Source organism: Varanus komodoensis, unplaced genomic scaffold (assembly GCF_004798865.1).
Source record: "Varanus komodoensis strain SLA01 unplaced genomic scaffold, ASM479886v1 scaffold6_2, whole genome shotgun sequence".
NCBI classification, from domain to species: Eukaryota; Metazoa; Chordata; class Lepidosauria; order Squamata; family Varanidae; genus Varanus; species Varanus komodoensis.
The window spans coordinates 2,150,267-2,175,650 of NW_025336346.1; the positions used below are offsets into that span (position 1 = coordinate 2,150,267).

The 25,384-nt window shown below is 46.5% G+C and overlaps 1 protein-coding gene across 3 annotated transcripts in view; it reads right to left on the reverse strand.

Annotated features, from left to right (window-relative positions):
- SLC38A3 (solute carrier family 38 member 3) overlaps positions 1-25,384 on the reverse strand; it is a 93,791-nt gene that overhangs the window by 45,864 nt on the left and 22,543 nt on the right. For 2 of the 3 annotated variants that reach the window (XR_006416716.1, XM_044451469.1), the window contains exons 2-4: positions 3,267-3,488; positions 1,731-1,815; positions 622-737 (exon numbers count right to left, since the gene is read on the reverse strand). Coding sequence is in view for 2 of the 3 variants with exons in the window: in XM_044451469.1 (XP_044307404.1) it covers positions 622-737; positions 1,731-1,815; positions 3,267-3,370 (305 nt within the window). In the remaining variant the exon portion in view is untranslated. Of the gene's footprint in view, positions 1-621; positions 738-1,730; positions 1,816-3,266; positions 3,489-25,384 lie in introns of those variants that run through there. The other variant, XM_044451470.1, reaches the window with a different exon arrangement.

A 25,384-nucleotide genomic window follows, 5' to 3' on the forward strand; every position in this document is an offset into this window, starting at 1 on the left:
CACCATTTTAGTATTGATGCGAAGCAAGTGAGAGGAGAAACCTGCATGCAGAAACCTGTCTTGTTCTCGGACTAAGAACCCAGCATTTATGGGCCTGAGTTCATTGTGTCTGAAAAGGGGTTATTAAGCTACACCTGAAGCTTGGCTTTTGTGGCCTTTTCCCATAAAAATAAGAAAAAACGGAAGATTATAGTTCTTCTTTTGAGTAGCAATCCGCTTGGAAGCCAATTTGCATGTGAGATGGGGCATCATTTGTTCACTGATGGGAAATTGAGGGTGAAGTAAGTGATCATAGTGCCAACTATGTTGGCCAGATCTAGCATCTTCATGTGCAGACAGCCTTTAAAAAGTTCTAACAAAAGTAGAAAAGGAAAGGATGGAAAATGGTCAGGATCAAAGGGATGATTGGTGGAATGGTTGCCCCAAAGAGCTCTTTATGACACTGACGGGGCGTTACAGCAGCTACATTAATACCTGTGTCATGAAGCAGTAGGTTGAGTTCAAAATAATCTGGAAATGGAGCATTTAGAGCAGAACAAAGGGCACTGAACACACTATTCATATTTCAAGGAACTTGTTTAGAGATTTCCGTAGCTCTCCTGATGCAGGCACGGCACTTACAGAAAGAGGAGGATGCCGGTGTTGGCCATAGCATATGCCAGGCCCAGGATCCCGCTGCCCATGATAGCATTGCTGAGATTGAAAACAGACATCCCAAAAGAGGTCTTTCCTTCAAACTGCAAGGGAAGTAAGAGAGGAGTGAGTCTAGGACTCCAGCAAGAGGCTCCCTTGCCAGATCACCCCATTCGCCGCCCGACAGCCTGCAGAAGAAGCAGCAAGGGCTGCTACTGCTCTCCTGTGCCTGAGCCGCCCCTCACCTTCCCCTGCCCACATGATCCTTACCAGGAGGGCTACTGTGGGGAACTCCCATGAATGGCAGAATCTCCTTTGCAGTGAAGCCCAAATGTGCTTCCTGGGCCACGGTTCGCTGCCTGTTTCTCCAGAGGCCGATCTGAACAGAGCCCAACCCACTTCCGCCCCCTGGGGGCCCGCAAGCAAGCCCTGCCATGTTAGAGTTGCCCCAGCTGCAGCCACCCCTCCCCCCGGTTCTCTCCCCCTCAGCCCTTGTGTGCAAGACAAACCGATCAAATAGTCCCTGACCAAAGCTGGGTTTGGCTCCAAGGGTGGGGAGTCATTTTTGGCCTAAAGGCCAAATCCCATTTGAGAGAAGTTCTCAGGGGGCTGAAGCCAAAGCCAGAAGGGCTGGGAGGGGGATACCAAAAACACCTGCATCTTTCCATTTAAAGCTCCCAGTGCCTTAGGAGAGGCATTTCAGTGACTTAGAATGGGAAGTAAATGGTCAATAATTGGGGGAAAGGGGGTGGAGCCAGGGAAAACGGGCATGAGTATTTGGGGAACTCTGCAGGGCCAAAGTGGGACCCCACAAGGGTCAGGTTCCCCATTCCTGTCTCAGAAGCTCTCTGTTCCCAGACTCGTAGATCACATACTAAGGGCGGATGACTGAAATGGATTTGAATGGCTATTGTCCAGCCCATTTGCAGAATATATGCTGGCCTTGCACCCCCACCCCGCTTTGACATCCCCCAACTAAAGCAATCAAGAGGGGTCTTGATTGCTTCAGTTGCACAGGCATTGCACAGGCATTTGCACAGGCATTTCTGAACCAATATCCACGCTGCAGCTAACTGCCCAGATCCAAGCAAACTTACATCTGTAAAATTTGTCTGCTTCTTTTCGACGCCATGTGGAAGGAACTCCTCCCTCTCAGGCAGATTTGTCTGGTTCTCTTCAAATCTGGAACAGGACAATAAGAATGGACAAGCTCCATTACCCTAAGCAGCCTTCTCCTGGAAAGTTCCTTATTGATAGATTTGGTTCATAGGGCGGCTATTGGGAATGAATGGCTGTGTAGTTCTGTGTAATTGTCTCTATTGTACTTGCTGTTAAACTATGGAGTTCGCTACCGAATTCCACTGATGGCCACTGATGTAGCTGTCTTTAAAAGGGGACTGGAGAAATTCACAGAGGAGAAGGCTATGCATGGCTGCTAGTGTTGATGGCTATAGGGTCTTTCCAGTGTCTGAGGCAGGTTGCCCGTGTATACCGGTTGCTGCAGCACAAGGGTGGGAGGGTGCCAAGGCACTCATGTCCTGCTAGTGGGTTTCCCATGGACGGCTGGTTGGCCACTGTTTGAACAGAATGCTGGCCAGGTGGACTCTCGGTCTTGTCCAACAATGGCTCTTCCTCTGCTCTTGTGATGGCTACTTGTCCAGCCAAACTGGGAGACAGTGGCATCTCCATTATCCAAGGGTCTTTCCACACAGTCAGCCAAAGCATGGCCACAATTGCCTCTAGCTTTTGTTGTATACACTCACAACATGGTGAGGGTGTCTCTTCTAGATGGTGAAAGCTACCTCAAACGCAGCAGGAAAATGTATATCGCGGAGCTGTTTTTCTTAAAACAAACAAAGCCTGCCTGCATTGGGACTGCCATGCTACACTTGCACAGCACAATACTTATAAAAATAATACCTATGGTCATGAAAAGATGCATCAAATGGTGCAGGTATGCAGGTAGGGCATTGCAGGTCCCCCACTGTTGGTCCGCTCCTCAGACAGCAGCAACGAGCGTACCATCTTGGGGAAGAATCACAATCACACAAGCACAGTGTGATGCAAGTGTCAGGTTAATGTGCTATCGCAATACCTGAAGCTGCCTTGCAGTTTCATATCTGGCTGCCACACTGAAGGTTGCATACAACAAATAAGAAGCAGGCAAGCACTTATGAATGCATGTGAAGTCTCAAGGCCTCCAGCTTGTGCAAAGGCATTGCCTGCTCTCTGCTCAATATGCTCTTAGTTACATTCAGTTTCTTTGGAATCTGAATTACTCTGATGCTTTGGGTGCCCAAAAGCCACTGGTTACTGAATGAGGGCTGGGCTCATGGTTGGGAGTAAACAGGTGGCGTCCTGTGCATTTTGAGAGAATTCACATTTCTAGGAAAAGGAAGGGGACCTCCAGTCAGGACTCAGTAGCATCTGCATCGCTGGAATACGAGCAGAGAAACCAGCACAGGAAAATAACAGTGTGGCTGGGAATGAGGGGCATCGTACAAGCGTGTGTGGACTAGGGTGTAAATATTCTCTATTCTCCTGAAAAGGAACAGGATTTTACAATGGAGTACACAGAAGCAAACTGGCTCTTCTTCAGGCAGCTCAGGATCTTCCCATCGCTAACAACTCACCTGTCATTTCCTATGGAGGGGACCGATGAGGCAACTACCGCGTGTTTTCCATTCGGCACCAGCTCTACCATTTCCGTCTGGATGGGAATCTCCGTGGAGTTCATCTTTGCCCTCTAAAGTGAGTCCTTTCCCTTCTTCTCTGACACGTTAGCTTTCAGGCAAGCAGCAAGCCACAGTGTGGAGATGGAATTTGCAGAATCTGGTCTCCTAGCAGTGGTGTATCTGCAAAGAAACACCAGTCTATCAGACAATTGTCCTGATCAAACAATTACATCAAAGGCTTAGTACAGAGAAGCCGTGGAAGAAACAGACATCAGTATATATATTCCAGTATAGAAGGTATGTGTACAAAAGTCATTCATCACAGGCAAAATAGAATTTACTGGAATTACTTTATATTGTCAGTATCTAAAAATTAGTCCCTATGCAAATATTATGTAGCAGTCTAGTTGAGCTCACACACATCCTGTGGGGAACAGTGAGCAAATGCTCCTCCTTCATTGGTGCCTGGAAAGGCACCACTTCTGATGCTGGTTTGTGAGAAGCAGAGGGTGAGGAGCTGGAAAACATGAGTTGCCATCCCCTCTGAACCACGCGGGATCTTTCTTTACACTTCACGGGTCACTTTGCAAAAGGGCACAATGCTGAAGCCTAGACTGGCAAATCCCCCACTTTGCCACCTGTGGATACATCTCAGGTGAGATCCTCATGCAACTTCCCTTGCACAGATGCATCAACCAGTTTAGATACATGAAGAAATTTCAGCCTTAAGAAAGGCTAATCACAAACACAAAACCATGCATTTCAACTTTGCACCTATAGGAAGCACAGCCCAGTTTCAAGCCCCAGCATGTGGAGGCCAAAAAGCCCAATCAGGCTAAGCCCAGCCACCCACAAAGCTGCTCTCATGATTTCCCACTGCAACAAGAGCCACACTGTAGCCTGACGCAGCAAGAGCACTCTGTCCCTCCCCTGGCAGACTGCTGGGCAAGGAGAGGAAAAGAGGAAGGGGCGACCCACCAACTTTAGACCCATCTACTGCCATCCTGTGGTGCCTGACAAGGTGCCCAGAATGGAATGCAGCTCTTGACAGAAAAAAGGTCACCTGCCCATGCTGTAGACTGAACTTTGTTTCCTGCTTCATTCCCAGCTCTTGATCCTATGAGCTCCCCATTTCTTCTCCAACTGCACTTCTTACCTGAACCTGGCCACTGCCTGTCTACTGAATTACAGCTGTGCAAGCCCCTCCACCCGCTGTCTCCACATCTGGTGAACTAAATGCAGTGCCTAGCAAAGCTCTCCAGATTGCAGCAATAATGCGTCCAGGCTTAGAGGCAGAAAAGTTACTTGGATCAGCCCCCTTGGTCTTTAGTTGGTCAAGTGAGCGGTGCACCTGGACCTTACCTGGAAGTCATGCCCTCGAATCTAAGCCCCTCACCCCACTGATGTGCAGATCCTGCCATTAATCGGGGGCTAAGAAGAAACACATACCTATACCTGCTGTGTTCTCTTTTCCACCCTCTGCCAAGCCTAGCACCTTGCAACTGCTCACTGGCAGCTGGCACTCACTTGACTCCTACTTATTTCCCGCCTTTCCTACAGCATTCCCAGCTCTTCTTCATTTTTTAACCCCCACCCCCACTGCTGCCAAACAATTCCAATATATATTGCCAAACTTCTATCAGCTTTTGCTTTTTGTTTTCTGAAAACTAAGGTAAGGAAATGTGCTAAGAGAAGGTAGGCTTATACCGACCTCTTTTCCAAAAGGCTGAAAGTAGCACATACCTTTCTCGCCTGCCCTTGTACCTTCATGGTTGCAGCTACACTGCTGAGGGAAGTCTGGCTGAGAGATGGCCCTAGGTCACCAAGTGAAGTTCATGGCTTAGTAGGTTCTTGAACCAGGTCTTCTTCCTACTCTTAGTCTAACACCATAATCACTCACTATATCTAGGCAACATCTGTAGTCAGAATTATGTTAACAAAACTTTTTGCTGGCAGAACCAGAGTCCTTTGTTGCAGAATCTGGCAGCTTAGAGTACAGAAAGCAAGGACTCAGCTTTGGAAACTGGAAACGCCTCAGGAGATACAGTAAACTGCCCTCCACACAAAACGACGCAAATTCTTCCCCTCTCGCCTGTGTTTCTTTAAGAGTAGCAGTACCAGTAAAAGGCAGAAAGGAAACGTGAATGGGTAAGGTGATACTGGACCGCCTACTGCCAGCCAAAGGAAGTGCAAGCTTCAGTTTTCTTTTTCAGTGGAAGAGAAAGCAAATAAATAAATAACTGTGAGCATATTTGTTATTCAACACTGCCAGTTACTCTCTTCAGATGGCCTAATTGCAGCCCCCTTTTAACATATCAAAAAGATGCTAACAAGAGTTGAAGCAGCAAAATACTAGCCCAACTGTTTTCAAGCAGCCAAGTTCATTATTTGGCCCATTGTGATGACAAACTTTAGTTCCCAGGCACATCCTTTTCTAGGGTGTAAAACCAGCTGATAAGAGGAAAGAGCAAGTTGAAAAAGTAAGTGGGAACAAACAAGGACAGGAAAACATTAGCTATGGCATACTAGAACAAAATACACGAACAGCATAAAAGAAATGCCTGCAAAATGTTTAGGGCTCGAACCTATACACACTTACTTACCCTGAAGTGCAATACACTGAACTCAATGGAACTTCTCAGCAGGCATGTAAAGGATTGTACTGCAAAGCTACCTTCATCACTGAGAGATCAGCTCTGTAAAATTATCTCCTTGCTCGCTCCATTAAGTTAGCCAATCTTGACTGCAGTCATGGCCTTCTAAAATATGCATTCACCCTAATACTTTAAAGGAAACCAAATAATTCTTGCATTTCATTTAAGACAGACAAATCTTAGCCTCCTCTGAACAGAAAGCTGAGTTGAGATAAGCCCTTTTTACATTGCTAGCGGGCTTTCATTCTTCCCAGAAACCTGTCACTACTTGCTGAAGGGCACCCACTTTTCTGCCCCTGGCTCCCTAAGACAGCAGCACTGCCACAGTGGAGAAGCCTTTCCAGATACGTGCACATGCCCCTCCACCACCAGGGTGCCAAGGGGTTTGCTGCTAAAACCTAACTCTGCAGGGTTGCAAACCCAGCAGATTCCACTTGATACCATCATCATGGAACAAGAAGTCCCATGGTCCCCGTTCTTTTCCCAGTTATACCAAACTTCCTAAAAGAGCCTCCTCCAAGTATAAGCCTCAGGTGCTTGGTATACCTTTGATAAGTCTGACTTAGGGCCTAAAGCAGGAGTCCTCAAACTTTTTTACCAGGCGGCCAGTTGAAAGCTGCTGGTGCTGGGTGCGGGCCAGAAAGGGGGTGCCTTCAGTGTGCGCAGGTTGGCGCAGGGGCAGGGGCAGGGTGTGCGACAAGGCGAGGTGAGGCAAGGTGGAGAGGGGAGGCAAGGCGCAGGCGGGCACACGCCGCAAGGTGGGCACACGAGGCAGCGGCTTGCTCACTTGGAAATCGTTTTCTCTGAGCAAGCAAACCGTGCGTGGGGCGAGGTGGGCGGCAGCAGGTCCAAATGGGCATGGCGGGCCGGATAAATGGGCATGGCAGGCCGGATTCAGCCCCCGGGCCGTAGTTTGAGGACCCATGGCCTAAAGCAGAGGAAATCCAGACTGGATCCATGGGTTGGGAGCACTTGGCATTGTCATCAGGGCCTACAAATAGCGCTATCAACTGTTCTGAGCATGCAATTGCACACAGCTTTTGCATTGGGCTGCCATACACCATGGCACACCAGATACAGGCCGTGAGGCTGGGAGCATTCTGCATCCCATGGGGATTTAGTGCAAAACTTCATCCCATTCTCTTGCAGTCTGTGTCTAAGCTTGGCTCTGTGCTTGGCTGTATTTGCACCCTTGTGCTTGAAGCTAAAGGAAGTGATAGGTGAGCAGAAGCCAGCAAGGGCAAAGAAAAAAGGCAGCCCAGCCATATGAAGACCCTGTTAACTAAAGTCAAGTGGGTTTAATATAATGCGGAAGAGCACACAGTGCTGTCAGCAGGATGTGAAAAACAAAGGGACCATGATGAGGAAGGGAGTCCTGTCCTGAAAGGCAAGAAAAGTGCTGGACACACAGTGGGAATCTGCTTCTTTGTAAGCAGATCCAGTACTCATATTTAGGATTGCCAATGTCAGCCCTGGGAGATTCATGTGTCTTTAAATGAAATGTTCAGCAAATGTGGTTCCTCCCAACATGACCACAGAAGACACTCCGGTTTCTTTTGGGCCAGAATATTCTTTAGAATAAGCTCTTGAAAATTTTGTGAGATGCACAAAATTCTAGAGCTGGGAGAGATCTAGAAAGGTAACAGAGTTGAAAAAGCCTTCTATTACCAACACAACAATCATCAAAGCTTAATAGTGTCTCTAAAGAAAAGCCTGAAGGAATTATATAGTCTCTCCTTTAAAACCTCCAAGGCAAGTAACAGATGTCATCCAGCAGCTGTAGGGCAAATGTACTTTTGATACCAGATGCAAAATATTGGGAACTAACAGTTAGGGAACTATATCCCCTCCCCCCATGGAACAGCTACCTTCTCGAAGGATATCTGTGCAGCATCCCACAGCAAATGAGCACCCATCACCAACACCTCACTGGACTAACAACAGGCCATTTGGAAAGATCCCAGGACTGTAAGGTGGTTCTTTGGTTCACGCAGCAATTGGATTTACCAGGTCAGGGAGACAAAGGCAGTTTGGCGAGGGAATGAGTGGGAAAAGAATGCATCTCCTTGGGCAACTGGTGCCGTACTTCCCCAGCTCTCCTTGGGCAACCGGTGCCACATTTTCAGGAGAACAAAAGTTCAGCCCACCTGGGGCTGGCAGCAAGCAGCATTGGTGTCAATCAGTGCAACAACACACAGAGGTTTGTGGGGAGCCAGAGGGGCTGGAAGCAAGTCCCTGGCAAAGGAAGCCTGAAAGCCTGAGAGCCAGACAACGTGTTGGCAGGCAGCACAAAGTGCCTTCTGTTTGGGCTCATGGCCCTTCCCTGCTGATAGCTAGGAAGTGGCTCCCAAAGACAGAGCATCTTTATAGGCAGGTCATGCCTAGAGTAATGAGGGCCGTTCCCCCATCCTCCCTTGATCACCACCTCCCTCCAGCTTCCTTTCCTCTGCCGCCCAGGGCTCCACAGAGCTTGCGGTGCCCCCTCTTTTTTTTTGGAAGAACGTTTCTGTTGGTAACGGCACAAGGGCCAGCGCATGTAGCAGAATGAAGTGAGAGCCTTGGACTGAGTTCCAGCTACAGGCTCCATCTCTAGGGGTGGGTTGCTTGTTCCCATTGCGTCCCTGTGAAATGACAGAGAGAATTCCCAGGCACGCTCTCAGCACCAGGCATAACGTGTAGCAAGATCAGCAAGAACAAGGAAACTCAGTGACCCTGGAACACTTCACCCTTGCAAGATAGCTTGAGTATGAGGCTCATAGGCTTCCCCATTCAGCTGCAGGAAAAATCCGGTTGCTGATGATGGACAACTGCCTGCTTCTCCATAGCCATTCATGAATGCGATACCATCTAATCCCTGCAGCCAGTCTTGTTAACTTCTATGCAGTTCTGGGTACTTCATTTCATAGAAATGAATGACAGCCAGTGTGGTGTTGATAGACAGAAAGCTGCAATTGCATGTAATGTGTGAATGTAATGTTCTTAGTACGACATCAACTGTCCATCAGTGTGGTGGAGAGTTGGACTGGGATTGGGAGAACCAAAGACAAATGCTATTTTAGGGTGCATTAATATAAGTATCACTTCCAAATCATGTGAAGTATTAGTTCCTCTTTACTCAGCCCTGGTTAGGCCTCACCTGGAGTGCTGGGTCCAGTTCTGGGCACCACAGTTTAAGAAAGATGCAGACAAGCTGGAAAGGGATCAGAGGAGAGTGATAAGGATGAACCATGGACTGGAAACAAAGCCCTATGATGAGAGATTGAAAGGACTGGGCGTGTTTAGCCCTGATAAGGTAAGAGTGAGAGAAGATACCCTAGCACTCTACAAGTACCTGAAAGGCTGTCATAAAGAGGAAGGCCAGGATCTCTTCTCAATCATCCCAGAGTGCAGGACATGGAATAAGGGGCTTAAGTGACAGGAAGCCAGATTCTGGCTAGACATCAGGAAAAAAATTGTCTGATCATCAGAGTGGTATGAGAAAGAAACCAATGTCCTAGGGAGGTGTGGGCATTGACGTTACAACTAGGCAGCAATCTGAGTGAGATGATTTGATTGGGAGCCCTGCACTGAGCAGGAGGATGGACCTGATGGCCTTCTGGCCCTTCTAACTCTACTGTTCAATGCTTCTATGAAAATGGCACATCAATTTTTAAATGAAATTATTTTTTTCATTTAAAAATTCAGACAATTTAAATGAAAAAAATTAAAAGCAGCTTAAAAACATACAATTAAGAACAAATCCATAAATGCAAAACACCTTCAAGCCTGTGGATATCAAAATATAAAAGGCTCAGCATAGAGGGCCATCTTAAGTTGGTGCCAAAATATTACAAGGTTGGCACCAGGCAGGCCTCAGTGGGACAGTCGTCCCACAGATGTAAGTTAGAAACACAGCAAGTCAGAAGGGGTCTCCCGGGCCATCTAGTCTGACCTCCGGCTCCAGCCAGCTCTGCTCATGACATGCCCGCCAGATCTGTTCTGCAGTTCTTCCATATCTGCTGGAAAGCCCCCCAGAGCTGCCTGGATCCATTAGTCGCCATGGGCAAACCATCTTGACAGCTCCTCCTTGTGGAGGGGAAAAGTCGCTGTCAGTGTAAAGTACAGCTGGAGGTGATCTGACCAGAACAGAGGGAGCAAATCACCTTCGTCCACACTCAAAGAGCCATCATTGTGTCTAGTGTGCTTCCTGCTACACGTGTCCAGACTTTGCCCAGCAATGAAATGCTGGGACAGTCTCTTGGGTGTCATGGAGGCCAAGAAATCCTGAGCTGCCCCAGCCCGGGGACCCTCACATCACCCCTCTGTCAGCGCAGACAGGAAGACTGATGGCTTGGAGGGTGGGTGCTTCACCCGCAGAATCCCCAACCTGCCCTGCTGGTCCCGCACTAGGAGCAAGCCCTCCAGCCTGGCAATCAAAGGGGCAGGAGGGCTGGAGAGAGAGACTGCATTCTCAGACCATGGCGACCCTCCATCCGGCCTTCAAGTCTACCCTGACGATGGATCACTGGGAGAGATCAGCCCCATTCCAGACTGGCTGCCTCATCCACTTCATCCACTATTAAATGGTGGATGAGGGCGGTCCTATTCTGCCCTGATCTGGCATGAAAAGGTCGGCACTGATCTGGCCTCCAGAGGCCTGAGGGCAGGCCCACAGGGCAACCACCAAAGCCGTGGTGGTGAGGAGGACCAGAACAAGTGACCTCTCTGGGACGTGTTCCCCTTACCTGGCCAGTCCTCCTCCCAGCGCCATATGACTCTACTCATCACTAACTGACTGGGTCCCTTTTGGCCTCCCCACTTGGCCCCGCAGCCTCCCTCCCAGGGACAGAGCTAGGCACGTACTGCTATGTGCACACCTGGCAGGGGAGCATGTGAGGAGAAGAGAAGAAGGCACCCTGGTCCTTGTGGCATCCCGAGGGGAATCCAGGTTGTACTGAAGCACTCAGCCAGAGGCCGGCAAAAATTTCTGGAAAGAAGCGGGGCAGCTTTCATTTCTGCCAAGAGCTCCATTTTCATTTTCTGTGCTTTCATGCCCCAGATGAAGAAATTGCTCTTGAACATCAGCAAAATATATTTCAGGATATCTGGAGTTCTTACGGTGCAATCTGTGGCATGTTCAGACAGAAAGATGTCCTACCACTCCAGTTATGAGCCAGTCAACCTCGCCTTTTTTTTCTAAAGAGGAGCAAAAAGCAAAACGCAGCACTATATGGCAATAGAGTGGAGTGTAATGCTGCACTGAACCAGTTCCCTCTGGCCCCAAGAGGGTATGTTGCAGAAGGATGTTTTGAAAAATGCGCCTACATTCCCCACGCCATTGGGGAATTCCTCTTTCTTTCTACAGCCCTAAGAAAAAAGCTCCCTCACCTGCCAAGAAGGCACTGGGGCATATTCCTGCAGGCCACCGTTGTGTTTCTCTCTCAGACAAATACGCAGCCATTTCCCTGTGAGCACATCAAGAAAAGCACTGCTTCATGTCCCAGCCTATTCCTCCTGGCCAAGTAGTGCTTAAAGTGGCCCTGGATTCATTCAAGGATCTGCACTTGCCAGTAAGTTTGCACATGTGCAAAACTCTTAATAAGCAACCCTTTACAGAAAAATACGCTCATTCTTTTCGACCTAGAAATGCAGCTGAAAGCACTTCTGTGAAATCCCTACAACTTCATGCTTAATCCCGCTTTAGTGACTTGCTAGGGGCTATGAATGACTATCCTGTGACTTCTACGCTCTGCTCAGCAAGTCATCTGAGTCATCTTATTTTTTTATAGTATTAGGCATACATCATATAATGTTATAATTCTAGGTTCTGAGCTGCTGGCTCTCTGCCATGTGATTTTTCACTCTCTTACGTCATCAGCCACTTCCTCTTCAAGAGTGAAGGTGCCTAGCCAAAGCGCTGGTCGGCTTACATCAGGCCTAGAATCTGCATGGCAAGGAACATGCGCCTTCTCTTTCTCCCCTCTCTCTCACACACAGCTTTAGTGCGACACGTAATAATTTTAGGGAGAGTCAGGAATTCTCAGCATCTCTCACCTTGGTCTCCCTTAAGCAGAGACAAATAGTCCATCACAATTCACTGACAGCATAAGGCTGGAAGTTAATCCATGCCAGTCCATGGAAGTTGTACCCACACCTTCCCCTTAAAGTTCTGGAAGTCAGATAAACAGAGGGATGCAATGATCAGAGAGTTTTGCACAATCCCTTTGCAGCTTTCAACTCTTTAATGGTGGGGTTAAGGCTGATGCTTTCAAGTTTTTGAGGCCATTAATGTTTAAGGAGAAGGTAGGTTCAGACCATGAAATTCATGAAATCTGTATGCCGAAGCTCATGGCATGAAGTCAGACTGCAGAACTGAGAAATGTGGGGAATGTTAGGCCCATTAAATAAAATAAGGCTTCCAGCCCTCATGCTTGCAAGAAAAGCATGAATATCCATGTGCTACACTTGCTGACTGTGCAGTCACAAAAACGAACATCCTGGTTTCCCACAGTATTAAATCTTATCTCACTACCTCTTTAAATCCTTCATTCTACAAAAAGCAATTACTGCAATATACTTTATGAAAGTTAAGAATACCTGCCCAACTTATTCTGAAGAAAGAATTGAATTTACAATCTTTTTTAATGCAGCCAAACATTGTCAACTATATTTTTGTTACACCCAGTATGGGAATAAGCCCTCCAGTTCTTTCACTTTGGACTTGCAATAAACATCGGAACTCCTGGTGATAGGAGAAGGAGAGCACTAACAGTTTTATGACCATGTCAGGGTAGGGCATGGTCTGAAAGCAAAGGACATGGTATCCATCCTAAGGCTGAGCAAGCCTGCACCTGGTCAGTGCCTGAGCCAGAGGCCACCTGGTCATCAGGACTCCCATGGAACAAAGGCGTGTGACACATGGAATAGAATAAGGGAAATTAGGAAAGAAGAGCTTTGCATTTCACTCTCCCTATTCTTGATGCCACAAGTAAAATGGCACTAGAAAAGAGGCTTTTAAGCAAGTTTTCAGACGACCAGCACCCCCCCACCGCCAAGAGCTGGATGTACTAAAGGAGTGTATCCTTGGTATTTTGGCCTACAACCCCAGGACTCCCAAGTTGCTCATGAGGGTCGAAGACCAAAACAGTTGGAAGGCAACAAACTGGGGAAAGGCAGCGCTAAAGTAACCTAAACAACAGGCTTTTGAACCCAAGTTCAAACCTCAGTCAATACCATAATTGCTTTCTCAAGGGTGGTCTCATGTGGAGATTGAAAACACTCAATAGGATTTAGGCAGATTACACAAGAACTCTCTGCTGTAATCCAAGGCTCTACTGTACTTTAAATCAAAATTATTTGATCTCCGAAACCATGTACTGCAAAAGAAGAAGACAACAACAATGAAGGAGGAAGAGGAGAAGACATTGCACATTCAAGAAACTCAGAATGGCATTTTGTGACCTCACTGCTAATTAAAAATTGTACTGATGTCTTTTCCAAAGTCCCACCTTTCAAGTCATCTTGCTCAGAAAAATACAAGCTTTCGTTCGACTATCAGCTTCCCTGCAGTGATCCTGACCTTTATGGGATATCCAGCACAGCCTGGAAAAGATTCCAGTGAAGGTCTTTGGCAGCTCTCCCCTGCCTCTGCAGATGCATTGGACAAAGACGTGAGAGCTGCAGGTCAACACGTCTGGAGAGCTCCAAGTCGGAAAAGGCTGCTCCAAGGTTGGAAGGGAAAGTTTAAAAGAACCCCCCTTTCTGATTTCTAGAATCTGCTTCCTGCATTCTGAAAGAAATGGCAGAAGTGGGTGGCACTAAGTGGCAATGCCTGGGCCAAATGAAAAGGATGGCTTATCTGGGCTCTTAGTTGCTGGCCGCAAGCATCCTGACTTCCCCTAGGCTAGGTTTTGTCCACCCTTCAGATTTATTTGTTTATTTATTTATTTAAAACATTTTTATGCCGCCCCCATCGCAACGAAGCCTCGGGGCGGCTCACAACAGAAACAAAATACATAAATACATAAATAATAACAATATAACAATAAAAAATATTTAAAAAACCCCGGTGCATCTTGGCTAAAAATTTTAAATCCTATAAATACAAATCATTTAACAATTAAAATAAGTTTTAAATAGAAAGGTCTTAGCCTGGCGCCGAAAAACGAATAATGACGGCGCCAGGAGGACCTCTCTGGGGAGCGCATTCCATAGACGGCCACAACTTTCAAGTTGGCCCTGTGTTTGATTCATCCAGGTTGCAACACTCATAACTACTAAAGTATAAGGAAGCTGTGTATTTATCTGAAAACGGGTCTTCTGTCGTAACGGTAGTCTTAACTGAATTGAAAAAAACTGCTTTGCTCTGTGTGAGATTACATGTCATACCTAGTAGAATGGGCAAAGTTTGCTACCTGCCCATCTCAAAATATTATTTGTCTCACACATGTTCTTTCTTATATATAAAATGAATATTTCAGTCCCTCAAATGCGCCTACCAAACACTGCAAAAACAACTCAATTGCATTCACACCAATACCCAAGGTTTTCCATTGAGTTACCTCAAAAGGTAATTCCACAGATAGTCGAGCCCATAAACCTCAAGCACACTTCTTCCTTCTTTGCTTTTTCAGTAATTACTGAATTGTTCACAAATGTGGGAGGCAGGGAATGACAACAAAAGGTAGACAGAGTTGATCTTCGTGGAATTTTAATGTCAGAAACAAGTTATTATGATTTACTAATCCTCATTATATTGAATTCTTACAAGATCAAAGGATTTTTCTTGGAAAGATGGTAACTTCTAATTTTAAAACAGCAAGTGACAACCAGTCCACCACCCAGGCTGATGTAAGAATCTCTGATTTGCTTTGCTGCTAGGAAATTGCATGCAGTTTCCATTCTTTTATGTACTAATCTCTGCTGCCCCTTCTTACAAAATAAGCTTTTCTATCACCACTTTCTTGAACAATAAACTTAACCTATCATACTTCGTTTCTATGAATTAGCAAGACTGAAGATACAGGTGCAAGTCAGGTATGCATGTAATCCTACAATGATGTGACAGGTTAGATGCATGTTAGAAAGACCTCAAACTGGCAGGCACCTGAGGAATATGGCAGAAAGCTCATCCATAGGATTGATCCGAAACATCTGGAGCTATGATGAAGCTCCCTTGCACATTGCAAATGCAGGAAAGGCAGGACTTCACACGCTTGTTTTGGGGTTTGGCTCTTCTTAAGGGTGGGGTGGGGACTTGGAGAGAACTCCTCCCAAATATATCTGCAATTCGTCTTCTGAGACTTTGGACACAGAGTTTGTTTCTTATCTTCTGTCACCTCAGCAGCCAGATTATAATGGCAGGTGCATTGTGAGATTCTCCTCCCACACAACTGAGAACTGACTACATGATAAGCTAACAGTGCCACGAGGTCTCAACTGTCTGGTAAGCAAGCCACATAAGAATGACACAGGAAGCCCACTGGACCTCAGTGCCCTGAGTCGATCCAATGGTGCCACTCCACCAGCAGAAGGGATCCCACTGACACAAGGGATTTCTCTTCCTTCCTGCAACCCCCAAGCACCTCCCCCATCTGTTCAGGAGAACGAAGCCCTCTTGTTTGAGCCTTTTCTAAAGAGTGGGCTTCTGTTCACATGATGCTGAATACAAGCCACAGACAGGAAATGTCACATATCATTTGAAGTGAAGAAGATGCTGCACCCAAGGGGACGTCTCTTTCCTTGTTCTCTGGCTTGGATGTCTTACTGTCCTAGGATGTACTAACATTTCTTTCCATTATGTAGCCCAGAAGATATCAGGCACTTGAGAAAAGCTACTCTGGCATAGCAAGTGTCACTGAGAAAGCCTGATTTCTATTGCTCCTTAGTTAATGCGGCACATCAGAACAGGGCTCTGCCTCCATCCTGACCGTGAAATCCACAGGGAGAGCGGGCCCCTGCTGACTGTGGGCAGCGTCTGGCAGGAACAGCATGTTGTTCCTTGGCTGGCATCCTTCCCAGAATGCAATTCAGCTGGGCACCTGATTGGCAATATTAATGCGGAAATGAGGTGGACGCACAAGATGCTAATGATTTTTAAACACTTATTTGAAAACTATTTTAATGAGGTGTCAGCAGGAAGCAGAGAGTGTTAAATAAAACCAGTACCATTGGAAGCGGACCTTCCCTAAACCTGTTTGTTCTGCTTAGAGATAAGGTCTTGCAGAACAGCAAATAAAGGTAGCCTTGTGTGCCAAGGGGCAGGTGTCTGTCTGCAAGTGTCCTCGTGGCACGATCTGAAAGCCTGCATGGTGCAGAAGCATGGAAACGTACTGTTCGTTTCTGTGAGAGGCTTCCACTGTATGCTCATTATGCTGTACAGGTCTGTACTTTGGAGTCTATATCCATGCTTGTAAAAGGAGATGTGTGCCAGGATGTGGAGGAAGAGAATGTGTTTTATTCCTGGGTGTACATCAGTAATAATGCGCATGGTGTGTACACACTGGCCTGAATCCCTCAAATATGTTGGAGGAATGGCTGTGTGTGCCACCCTCTCTTTCCGCTGTGACGTTCCGTCTGCGCGTCCACAAAGCGTGGCGTTGTGGCATGGGCCAGTTGGTGGAACGTAACCTGTACTCTAAGTGGGGTCAGGTGAGTGTCGAAGGACAGTGGGTGGGAGCGGCTGTGCAGGTCAGAAATATCAGATGGGTTACAGAGCAGTTCTGCTAAATGAACCTGGAGCCTGGCGTCAAGGTGCCAAGGAGGGCTGCGAGGAATTGCAGCTGGCTACTCATCTCTCCCTGCAAGGTGTGGCTCAGACACCACTGTCACTCCGGCACTGTCCCCACAAGAGACGCGCACACAAGCCTTGCTGCCCTGTTCTGTTCCACAGCTGCATCGCTCTTCTCCTCCACTCCTCCTCCCAAATTCCCATGCTTTTGGACTGTAGCCCGTTGGGTCAGCCTTTGCTAAGCAGGGACCTTCCATAGGGGCTGGACTACAGGCCCCATCAACAAGGCGATTTTAACACGCCAGTCTAGACCTCAGCAAATAAAGTCTCTCTGCTTAGCCACACCGCCTCTCCCCACAAGGCATGTTCACACATTCAGCAGGCCCAGCTTGCAGTTTCTTGCAGTCTGACCAATTTTAGTCTTCCCAACTGCGCCTCTATAATCAATGAACCAGTTCTGAATTTGTGCCCATGAAAATGATTGGGCAGAGGATTCAGGACTTATATGATTGGGCAGAGGCCCTGGCTTCTTCTTCCTTCTCTTTCCTCCTCCTATATTCTTTATTTACTTATTTTATACTGTTAATTTTAATTTTATATTATTGTATCTCGGTGTATTTTTTGTATTTTTGTATTTATTGGTAATTTATTATGTTCTATTGTATTTCAATGTATCTTATTGTGTTGTAAGCCGCCCCGAGGCTTCGGCAAGGGGCGGCATAGAAATGTTACAACAACAACAACAACAACAACAACAATGTATATGATTAAGGAACATATGCTGCAAACTGTTCATCTTTCCCACGCGAGGGGCCAGTTTTCCTGTGTCCAACCCAGAACTGGCTTGGCAATCCTAGCTCAGAAGGCCAAAGAAGCGAATCGTTCTTCTGAAGGCAGTCTCCCTGTCCATGATGGTGCTGCAGGCACACTGAATTGCACTGTTTGCATGCACAGCATCCCATTGTCCTCTGGGGACTGCAGGTTGGTTTCCCTCCCCGCACCATGCCATGTTTCTGGAAGTCCCCTGGGAAGTCCCCTCTAACACACCTGGGTACATGACAGCATGGGAGGTAACAGCCACAGGAAAAGTCTTTAGGAACCAGTCCAAGGGTTGACATGTTTTGGTGAAGATTTCACCAATCAGGAGACTGTGTGGTCAGGTGGTCACGTAGCTGGCAGTAATCAATGAGACACTCGCCCAGAGAAAGGGTCTCAGCAACTCTGGGTGGCCAGGAGCACGTTTGCCCAGCTGAAGCCAGAATACCAACTGCTCAAGTCCCTGTGATATGTAACTGATCTGCCACAGTCGCACGTGCCTTAGTTACGGACTATTGTAACAGGCTCTCCAGGGAGGCCACCTTTGAAAACTATCCAGAAGCTTCGGCTGGTCCAGAACGCTGGAGCCAGACTGCTCACAGGGGCCAGTTATGGGAAGCAAGCAACACTTTGGTTGCAGCAGCTTCACTGGCTACTCTTTTGTTACCGAGCAGAGTTCAAAGCACTGGTTATGACCTATCAGGCGCCAGACAGGCTGAGACCAGGCTGCCTGAAGGGCTGCTTTCTCCAACGCAAGCCCCACCTGGTCCTTACGCTCTCCTGGAGGGACCCCTTCTTTTCAGGCCATCACCATTCAAGGCGTGTTTGGTGGCAGCGTGAGACAGGATCGTTTCAGCAACTGCTCCCAGACTGCAGAAATCCTCCCTAAGTCCATTCATAAGTATTTTTGTGGGCACGTTTTTTTTTTTTTTTAGTTGCGTGCTGTTTTTATGCTGTAAGTCTTGTATTTTATTGTATTTTAACATGTTGATTGTTTCAATCTATTTTAAATTGCTTTGTAAGCCTCCTTGAGAGCCAAGTTTTAGTAGAAAGGTGGGATATAAATAAAATCAATAAATACATGTTTCATATTAAAGTACAACTGTTCATGCACTTAGCAGAGCAGATGGGTCTGAGCACCTGGGTCAGTAAACACCGGCCACACACGCCCAGATTCTTGTTCAATGTTCAAAACTGAGGAACAGCTCTGTGGTTTAGCAGTCAATTCGTAATAATACAGAGTATGGATTACTCTGAGCTGGACTAGTGCGCACATACCAGTCAGATAATTAATAATTAGGAGGCCATTAAACATTCCCAGTAGAACTGAAGATGCACAAATCAAACGACATGATTGATATTATTAAGAGTCCTGAAAAGGAGCTTCAAGTCCCACAGGTTGGGCCAAACTAGACATGACAGGCAGCCACGCTTGCTATTCACATGTCTGCTCCCTTCCTGAAATGGGCTGGGGCCTAGTTCTTCCCCTCAAGAAGTGCACATGGGCTTTGGGAGGCCTTTGTATGCATGTGCTCCATCACTGCGACACTCTTCTCCCCAGCCCAGTTCAGCCCTGATAGAGGGCAGGCTTGAAGCGACTGAGCGAGGGAAACAAGCCGAGGAAAGGCTCACTTCTCCTGCTCCACACATGCCTTTTGGTTGTAGAAAGCTGCCCTTGCTACACTGCTTCAAACCCTGCTTTGTAAGCACATGGCCAGAAAGATGATGGATCAACAACCCTAACTGCCTTGTCACATGCAGTTGGGCCCATGGCATGCCACAGGGGGCACTCAAGAATGGGCTTCAGACACAGCCTGACTGAATTGCTAAGGGAGTTGTCCACCCTGGCAGCACAGGGTGTTCCTGGGGAGATTCTGGCCTCCATCATGCTCTCAGGGCCCTGTGCCACTGACACGGGCTTGGGTAAGCATGACCCCTCCTTGCCCCTTAATCAACAAGGCCAAGCCAGTTGTGACTGTTTGCTTAGGGGAGGTGAGGCCAAAGAGCAGGAGGTTGGCATATGCTCTTGCACAGGCCACTCAGTTGTCTCCCTCACTTTTAAAAGGGCCGGGGAGTCTCATCAACCTGTGTGCCCATCAGCTGGCATGGTCACAGCCTCTGCAGAGAAACTGCTCTCTCCCTGCCCTGATGCCAGAGATGCCAAATTTTAGCCATGCATTTTGTATGTGAAAAGGCTGAACTCCAATAGATCCCTGGGAAGAAAACCACACAAGATGCCTTTTCTTTATTACAATTTTAATTAAATAATCATCAAAGAAATTAATATAGAGACTGGAAGCCTCCAATAACCAGCCCTGAAGATTGCCCTATGAAGGATAAATCCCTTTATCTGAGGTACTGACTGGTGTGAAATGATCATACCCATAACTGTGCATTACCTCTTCACACAGGAACGGCCATGCAAGCCAACCAGATGGCACAAACACCTTTTCACAGATTAATCTATCTTTCCAGGAGATGTTCTTTAATTACTTTTGATTAAATTTTAGAAGTAAGCTTCCAAGACAAAATATTTTGTCAGGAAAAAGACCCTGTTGCGAGCACAACTCTTCTGTTAAAGGCCCAAGAGACAAGAACAGACAGATGCTCAGCATCTCTCCAGACCATAGGAGGCAACAGTGGACACACCCGCTGGTCATTTCAGTACAGAAGTGCTGGGTTTCACTACTCCCTTCCTCTGCCTCCACACGGAAGGCCCCTATTATCACCATTATCCCTATTGGGAAATGGAGGAACTGAATCAGTCGGATTATGGGATAGGCCCTACGCCATACATAGCACTGGAGCCACAAATAGAACCCAGGCATCCTGACTGCCTCCCACCCCCGCTGAGCTGTGGAGCACACAGTTTGTTGTGGTGTGTAGCGAGGAGATAATCCTCCAGAAGCCCGCTGCTTAAACTCTTATTAACCCAGGCACTCGGGTCCCTTGCTGCTTGTTCCCACTGCACTACTATCACCAGAGGTCCCTGATTTTCAAGGGTCATTTGTTATTGCCATTCCTTATCCTTTTCCTTTTCCCCAAAGCCACAAAATAGAGCCTAGCACCACCATTCTTGGAGGGCATTGATTCTGGGCTGGTAAAGGCCTTCATTCCTCTCCCCTTTCCCTTGCCTTGTCCTTTCCCATGAGATCTGAGCAAATGCTAATAGCCACAGAAATCTGACTTCCCGAATTAGCTATGCTGCCTGTTACCAATCACTTAAATCCCACAGGATTTTAACTGTAACTGAGCTGAATGAAGTCCTCTCTTCATTCTCTTGGGCACAGTGCAGACCGGATCTGTCTGCCCATGTCTGTGCCTGAGCCTGGAACTATTTCAGTCCTACCTGAAGCAGAGGATTCCAGACAGTGATGGTTTCATCAGGCAGCAACAGCCCCGACCAAGAAATCCTGCAAAGTGCTATGGGGCAGAGTAGGCAGAATGATGGGGAAACATTAGCATCTGTGGCAGGGTGGTTCAGAATAAGGGCCAGCATCTCTGCAAAACTGGATGCATGTGGCAGCCTGAAGACAGCTCAGGGCATTCCCAATGCCACCTGAATCCTTTCAAGATCCTTGGGTTTATCTTTTAAAAAACAAGCGTGCATCCATTTTTCTCAGCATCATCCTGAGACTGTTAAATTTTCAAGTGCTATCAAGATGTGTACTACTATAGCCTTAAAAACAGCAGTGATTGCAAAGTGACAAGAACACAAAGCTCTTCACTTCTGTTGAGGGTGGGACGAGGGGAGTAGTGTCCATTTATAATTTTTCCAGGATAAACAGCAGGTAAGCCCTGAAATCAAGTATCAAAGGAGAAAGAGTTGTGTAACTGCATGTATCTCTATGTTTGTGTCTGTATTTGTCTGTTTCTTTAAAACATGGACAAGAATAATGAATACAGGCACTGCATTTCAAATTTTGCAGTGCTTGCTTAAAGCTAAGATGGAAATTCGCCATTGCATTTCAGATATTTTTGGTCATACTATCGATCAGAGCAATAATACTTACTATAAAAATTCAAGGAGTATAAAATACAATGATTCTTGTGGAGCATACAGTGAGATCAGACTAGACCCTGTCATTGAGAATATCTGAGGCATAATCTTGGTTTCAGACTTGAAAGGGGAGCCACCATTCTGTCACTTGTCTGGGTCTGCTAGGTTTCAACCTGAACATAAGAACATAAGAAAAGCCATGCTGGGTCAGACCAAAAGTCCATCTAGACCAGCACTCTGGTCATGCGGTGACAAGTCAGCTGCCCCAGGATCCTTCAAGCAGGGTGGTACAAGACTTCCGTCTTCCCAAGTTCCTCAGCAACTGGTATGCAAGTGCATACATCCTCCAAAAATGGAGGTAGTGCATAGCCAAGAAGGCGAATAGCCATTAATAACTTTCTCCTCCATGAATTTGTCCAGTTCCCATTTAACACCATCCAAAATGGTGGCCATGGCTACTTGCTGGGGCAGTGAATTCCACAGTTTGACTATCTATCTCTCAGCTTCATGGGATGACCCTGGTTTCTAGCATCATAGGCAAAGAGGGAAATGTCACCTTCTCAATATTCTGCTGTGGAAAACCTGGAGATCATGAGAGTTTCTTCTAAAGCTGTTTAACCCTGAAAGAGGCTGTCTTTGCTACTTCACCAGTCTCTTCTCCTCCTCACTTCTCAGTCCCACTTCTCTTCAGCCTTCACTGGGCCAGAATGAAGAGCTCTGCTTACTACAGCAGCAACACAGCAACAGTCCAGATGGGTCTTGATACACAGAACATGGTAAAACAGCTACTGGGCTGGACTCTGGTGGTCTTCAGGATGGGAGTTTAATGTCTGAGGGTCTTCTATAGTTTTGTCTTGAGATTTATGGTAGCTTTACCAGTTTTATGTATGTCATTAGCCACTTTGGGGGTCTTTGATTGAGGGACACATTTATTATTTATTTTTAAGTTAAAAAGCAAGTGAGGGAGCTCCATTAAAAAAAACCCAAACAGTTCCTTGCATGCAGAAAGCACACGCATCAGAGAGAAAGCTAGGCTCTAGCCCTACTCCCTCCACAGGTTCATATTCTCCTCTCTTCTATAGTTGATTAAACATTTTTGGAGAGTGTGCAGTCATGAGGATCCACTGCATGTAATCTTTGGCTTGTATACACTGTTAGTTCTACATACAGTAGAACTGAAATGAATAGGACTAAGATTTGAGCTAGGCTAACACTGCAGACAAGCTTTTCATTGTGCAGTCCAGGAATAGTTTTACTATATGCCTGCCCACCCCACTTTGGCGTAAAGTGTCAGTAATCCTTACAAATCTTCCAAAGAAATACAAGTTGAAAGGCAGGCCTCCCAGGCAATATAAATCTAATGTAGGAAATGCACAGTTATGAATATAGTCCATAGCTGCTACTTTTATGTCATCGGCAGGAGCACCACTCTGTGCTCCTCATTCTGCTAAGGAATAATCCCCCTTTTGTCAATGGTGTATAGCTAAAAAGATTCAATTCCATGTGGCTGTTTGTTCCCTCTCTACAGCACTGAACACACATCCCTCCACTGGTTTTACACACAAACACACCTGTGCTCTCCTCCCCCTTGCAACAGATGTGCAGTCCAAGAACAGAGGTGAACAGCTACCTCAACTGCACGTGGGGTGGGTCACACTAGTATTTATGGCACTCATTCAGAGCTCACCTGAAAGCGTAATCAGTTCATCTTACACCACAAAGGAAACCGGAGCAGATAACACTTCAGACTGTCTGGATATGGCTTTAAATCTTTAAAACTGCACTTAAGGAGTTTCTGTAGCTCAGTCTAGGCATAAAAATAGAAGAGGTGAGCTCCAGCAAGTCCAGGATCAGAAGTTACAGGTGGAGCTGTAACTTAAGAAGTCAGACACAGGGCTCTGAACGCTGGATATTTATCTCAAAACCCCAATGTACTAATCCCTTGGGGGCCCACCCGTTCTTCTCTCCAAGTGGGTGCTTTTCTGGGAAGGAGTGAAGATAGCCCCATGTGGGTCTGAGCACAGAAGTCTGACTGGGAGGAAAATCCATCATATGGGAAGCAGAAGTTTAACATACTGTTTTATATAATATATTGTCATAGAACATTGTTTTTGCTCCTTGTAATCCCATCGTCATCAAAATTTACATGCCACGTTGAATGGTAAAAAGCAGTCTCAAAGCAACGTATGCACACACTTACAGAAAGCACACGTGTCAGCATTTCAGGACCTTTTTTCTGGAAAACGTAGAACAGCTTCCTATGGGTTCTGCTGTGCGCATTTCATTCCCAGGTACAACAAGGAAGCAGCAGGCAGAGAAGGGCAAAACTGTAAACAAATAAATGCTTTGACCTGCTCATTGGAAATGCACCATCTGATGCTTGACCAGTGTTTCCAGAACTGATACCCTCTAGATGAGGTGGACCAGTTTCCTGCAGCCCCCACACAGCATTGCTGGGAGTTGTAACCCGACACATTTGGAAGGCACCATATCTACCATGCTTCTAGGCATCATCCGAAATTAAGCTGCTTTAAGGAATCTTCAAGGCTCCTTATATTTTATCGGTTTCCTTAAAGACCCTGAATCAGTCACACAATTGAGCAAAAAATTGCCTGGTTGATACGATAAATCTGGAAATAACCCATGAACACTGTGGAAGCTGTCAGGAAACAACTCTACCAAGCCTTGCACACTGAAGTGTTTTCTCTTGATTCTCAATGTTCTGCTTGAAGAACCACACAAGGGAAGGTTTAGGCAATGGTGTTTTGATTCATCCAGATCAAGGCCGGGCAATGTGGTACGCCCAGGCACCAGTGTGACCTGGCTGGGCATCTTTCCTGGCACTTGCTTAAGCACCCTCCTACTTTTGTCTTTGTTGTCATCTTATTCGATAATAGAATTTCTTACCGGCAACTGGAATTGCCTCATTGCAAAGTGAGGGCAGGAGAGCTTGTCAAATGCACCTCCAGTCCCAAAAGGACTGCCTACCCCCATTTAGAAGCTTGGACACCTGGACAAATGATGCCAGGTTGCAGCCCACAATTTTCTATAGCTTAATTCCTGATGGAACATGGGGCTACCTAAGCAAGACTGCCTACAGTTTAACATGAAAACTGAACTCATCTTTTAATTTATTGTAATGCTGTTAAGGAAAAAGAATGGGGGCAAAACATACAATTATTTTTCATCCAGTCTCCATCCTGTAAATGCTAGCCTTCCTCTTAATCAAGTGGATGCTGCAACACCATTGCTCTCCTTTTATCATGGTCGTGGGAGCAAAAACCATGCGGAGACCATTCCACGTCGGAACATGGCACATTAGCCCATTTCTGGTGATGGCTTGTTCAACAGACACTGCTATTGCAAGGGTTTCATTCATCCCCCAGATGACAAGCAGTATAGAAAACTCTGACCTCCTACATAAGTTGGGCCAGTTTCTTCTTGCATATGTCACAAACAATTTTTTTTAAGATGTAGAACTAAAAATGGGGGAAAGTCTGGCAAAGATCTGAAATGAGAAGTCTTATTAAAATCCTGGGAATTTGTGGCTGAGCAGATCTAAGGAGGCCAGTGCTGAAGGATTCCCGCTACACTTCAAAGAATTATTTGGTCCGTGATCAAGAAGTGTTACAGCATCTCACTCCCTCTCTGCTTCTCTCGCACACAAAAATTAATAGGCATTCAGAATCTTTGCTTCAAGGCAGCCCTTTATGCACAAACAGCTGCAGAACTTCTGAGGACTTCTGAAGATCCACACCCGAGTACCTAAATTTAGTAGTCATTGAAGAACCTGGCCAACACATGTAAAACTCTCATTAGTGTCACGGTCTTTATCTCTGACCTTCATCCAGATGACAAATATCAACAGATCTACACAGTCAGTGCAAATCTCTGCTGT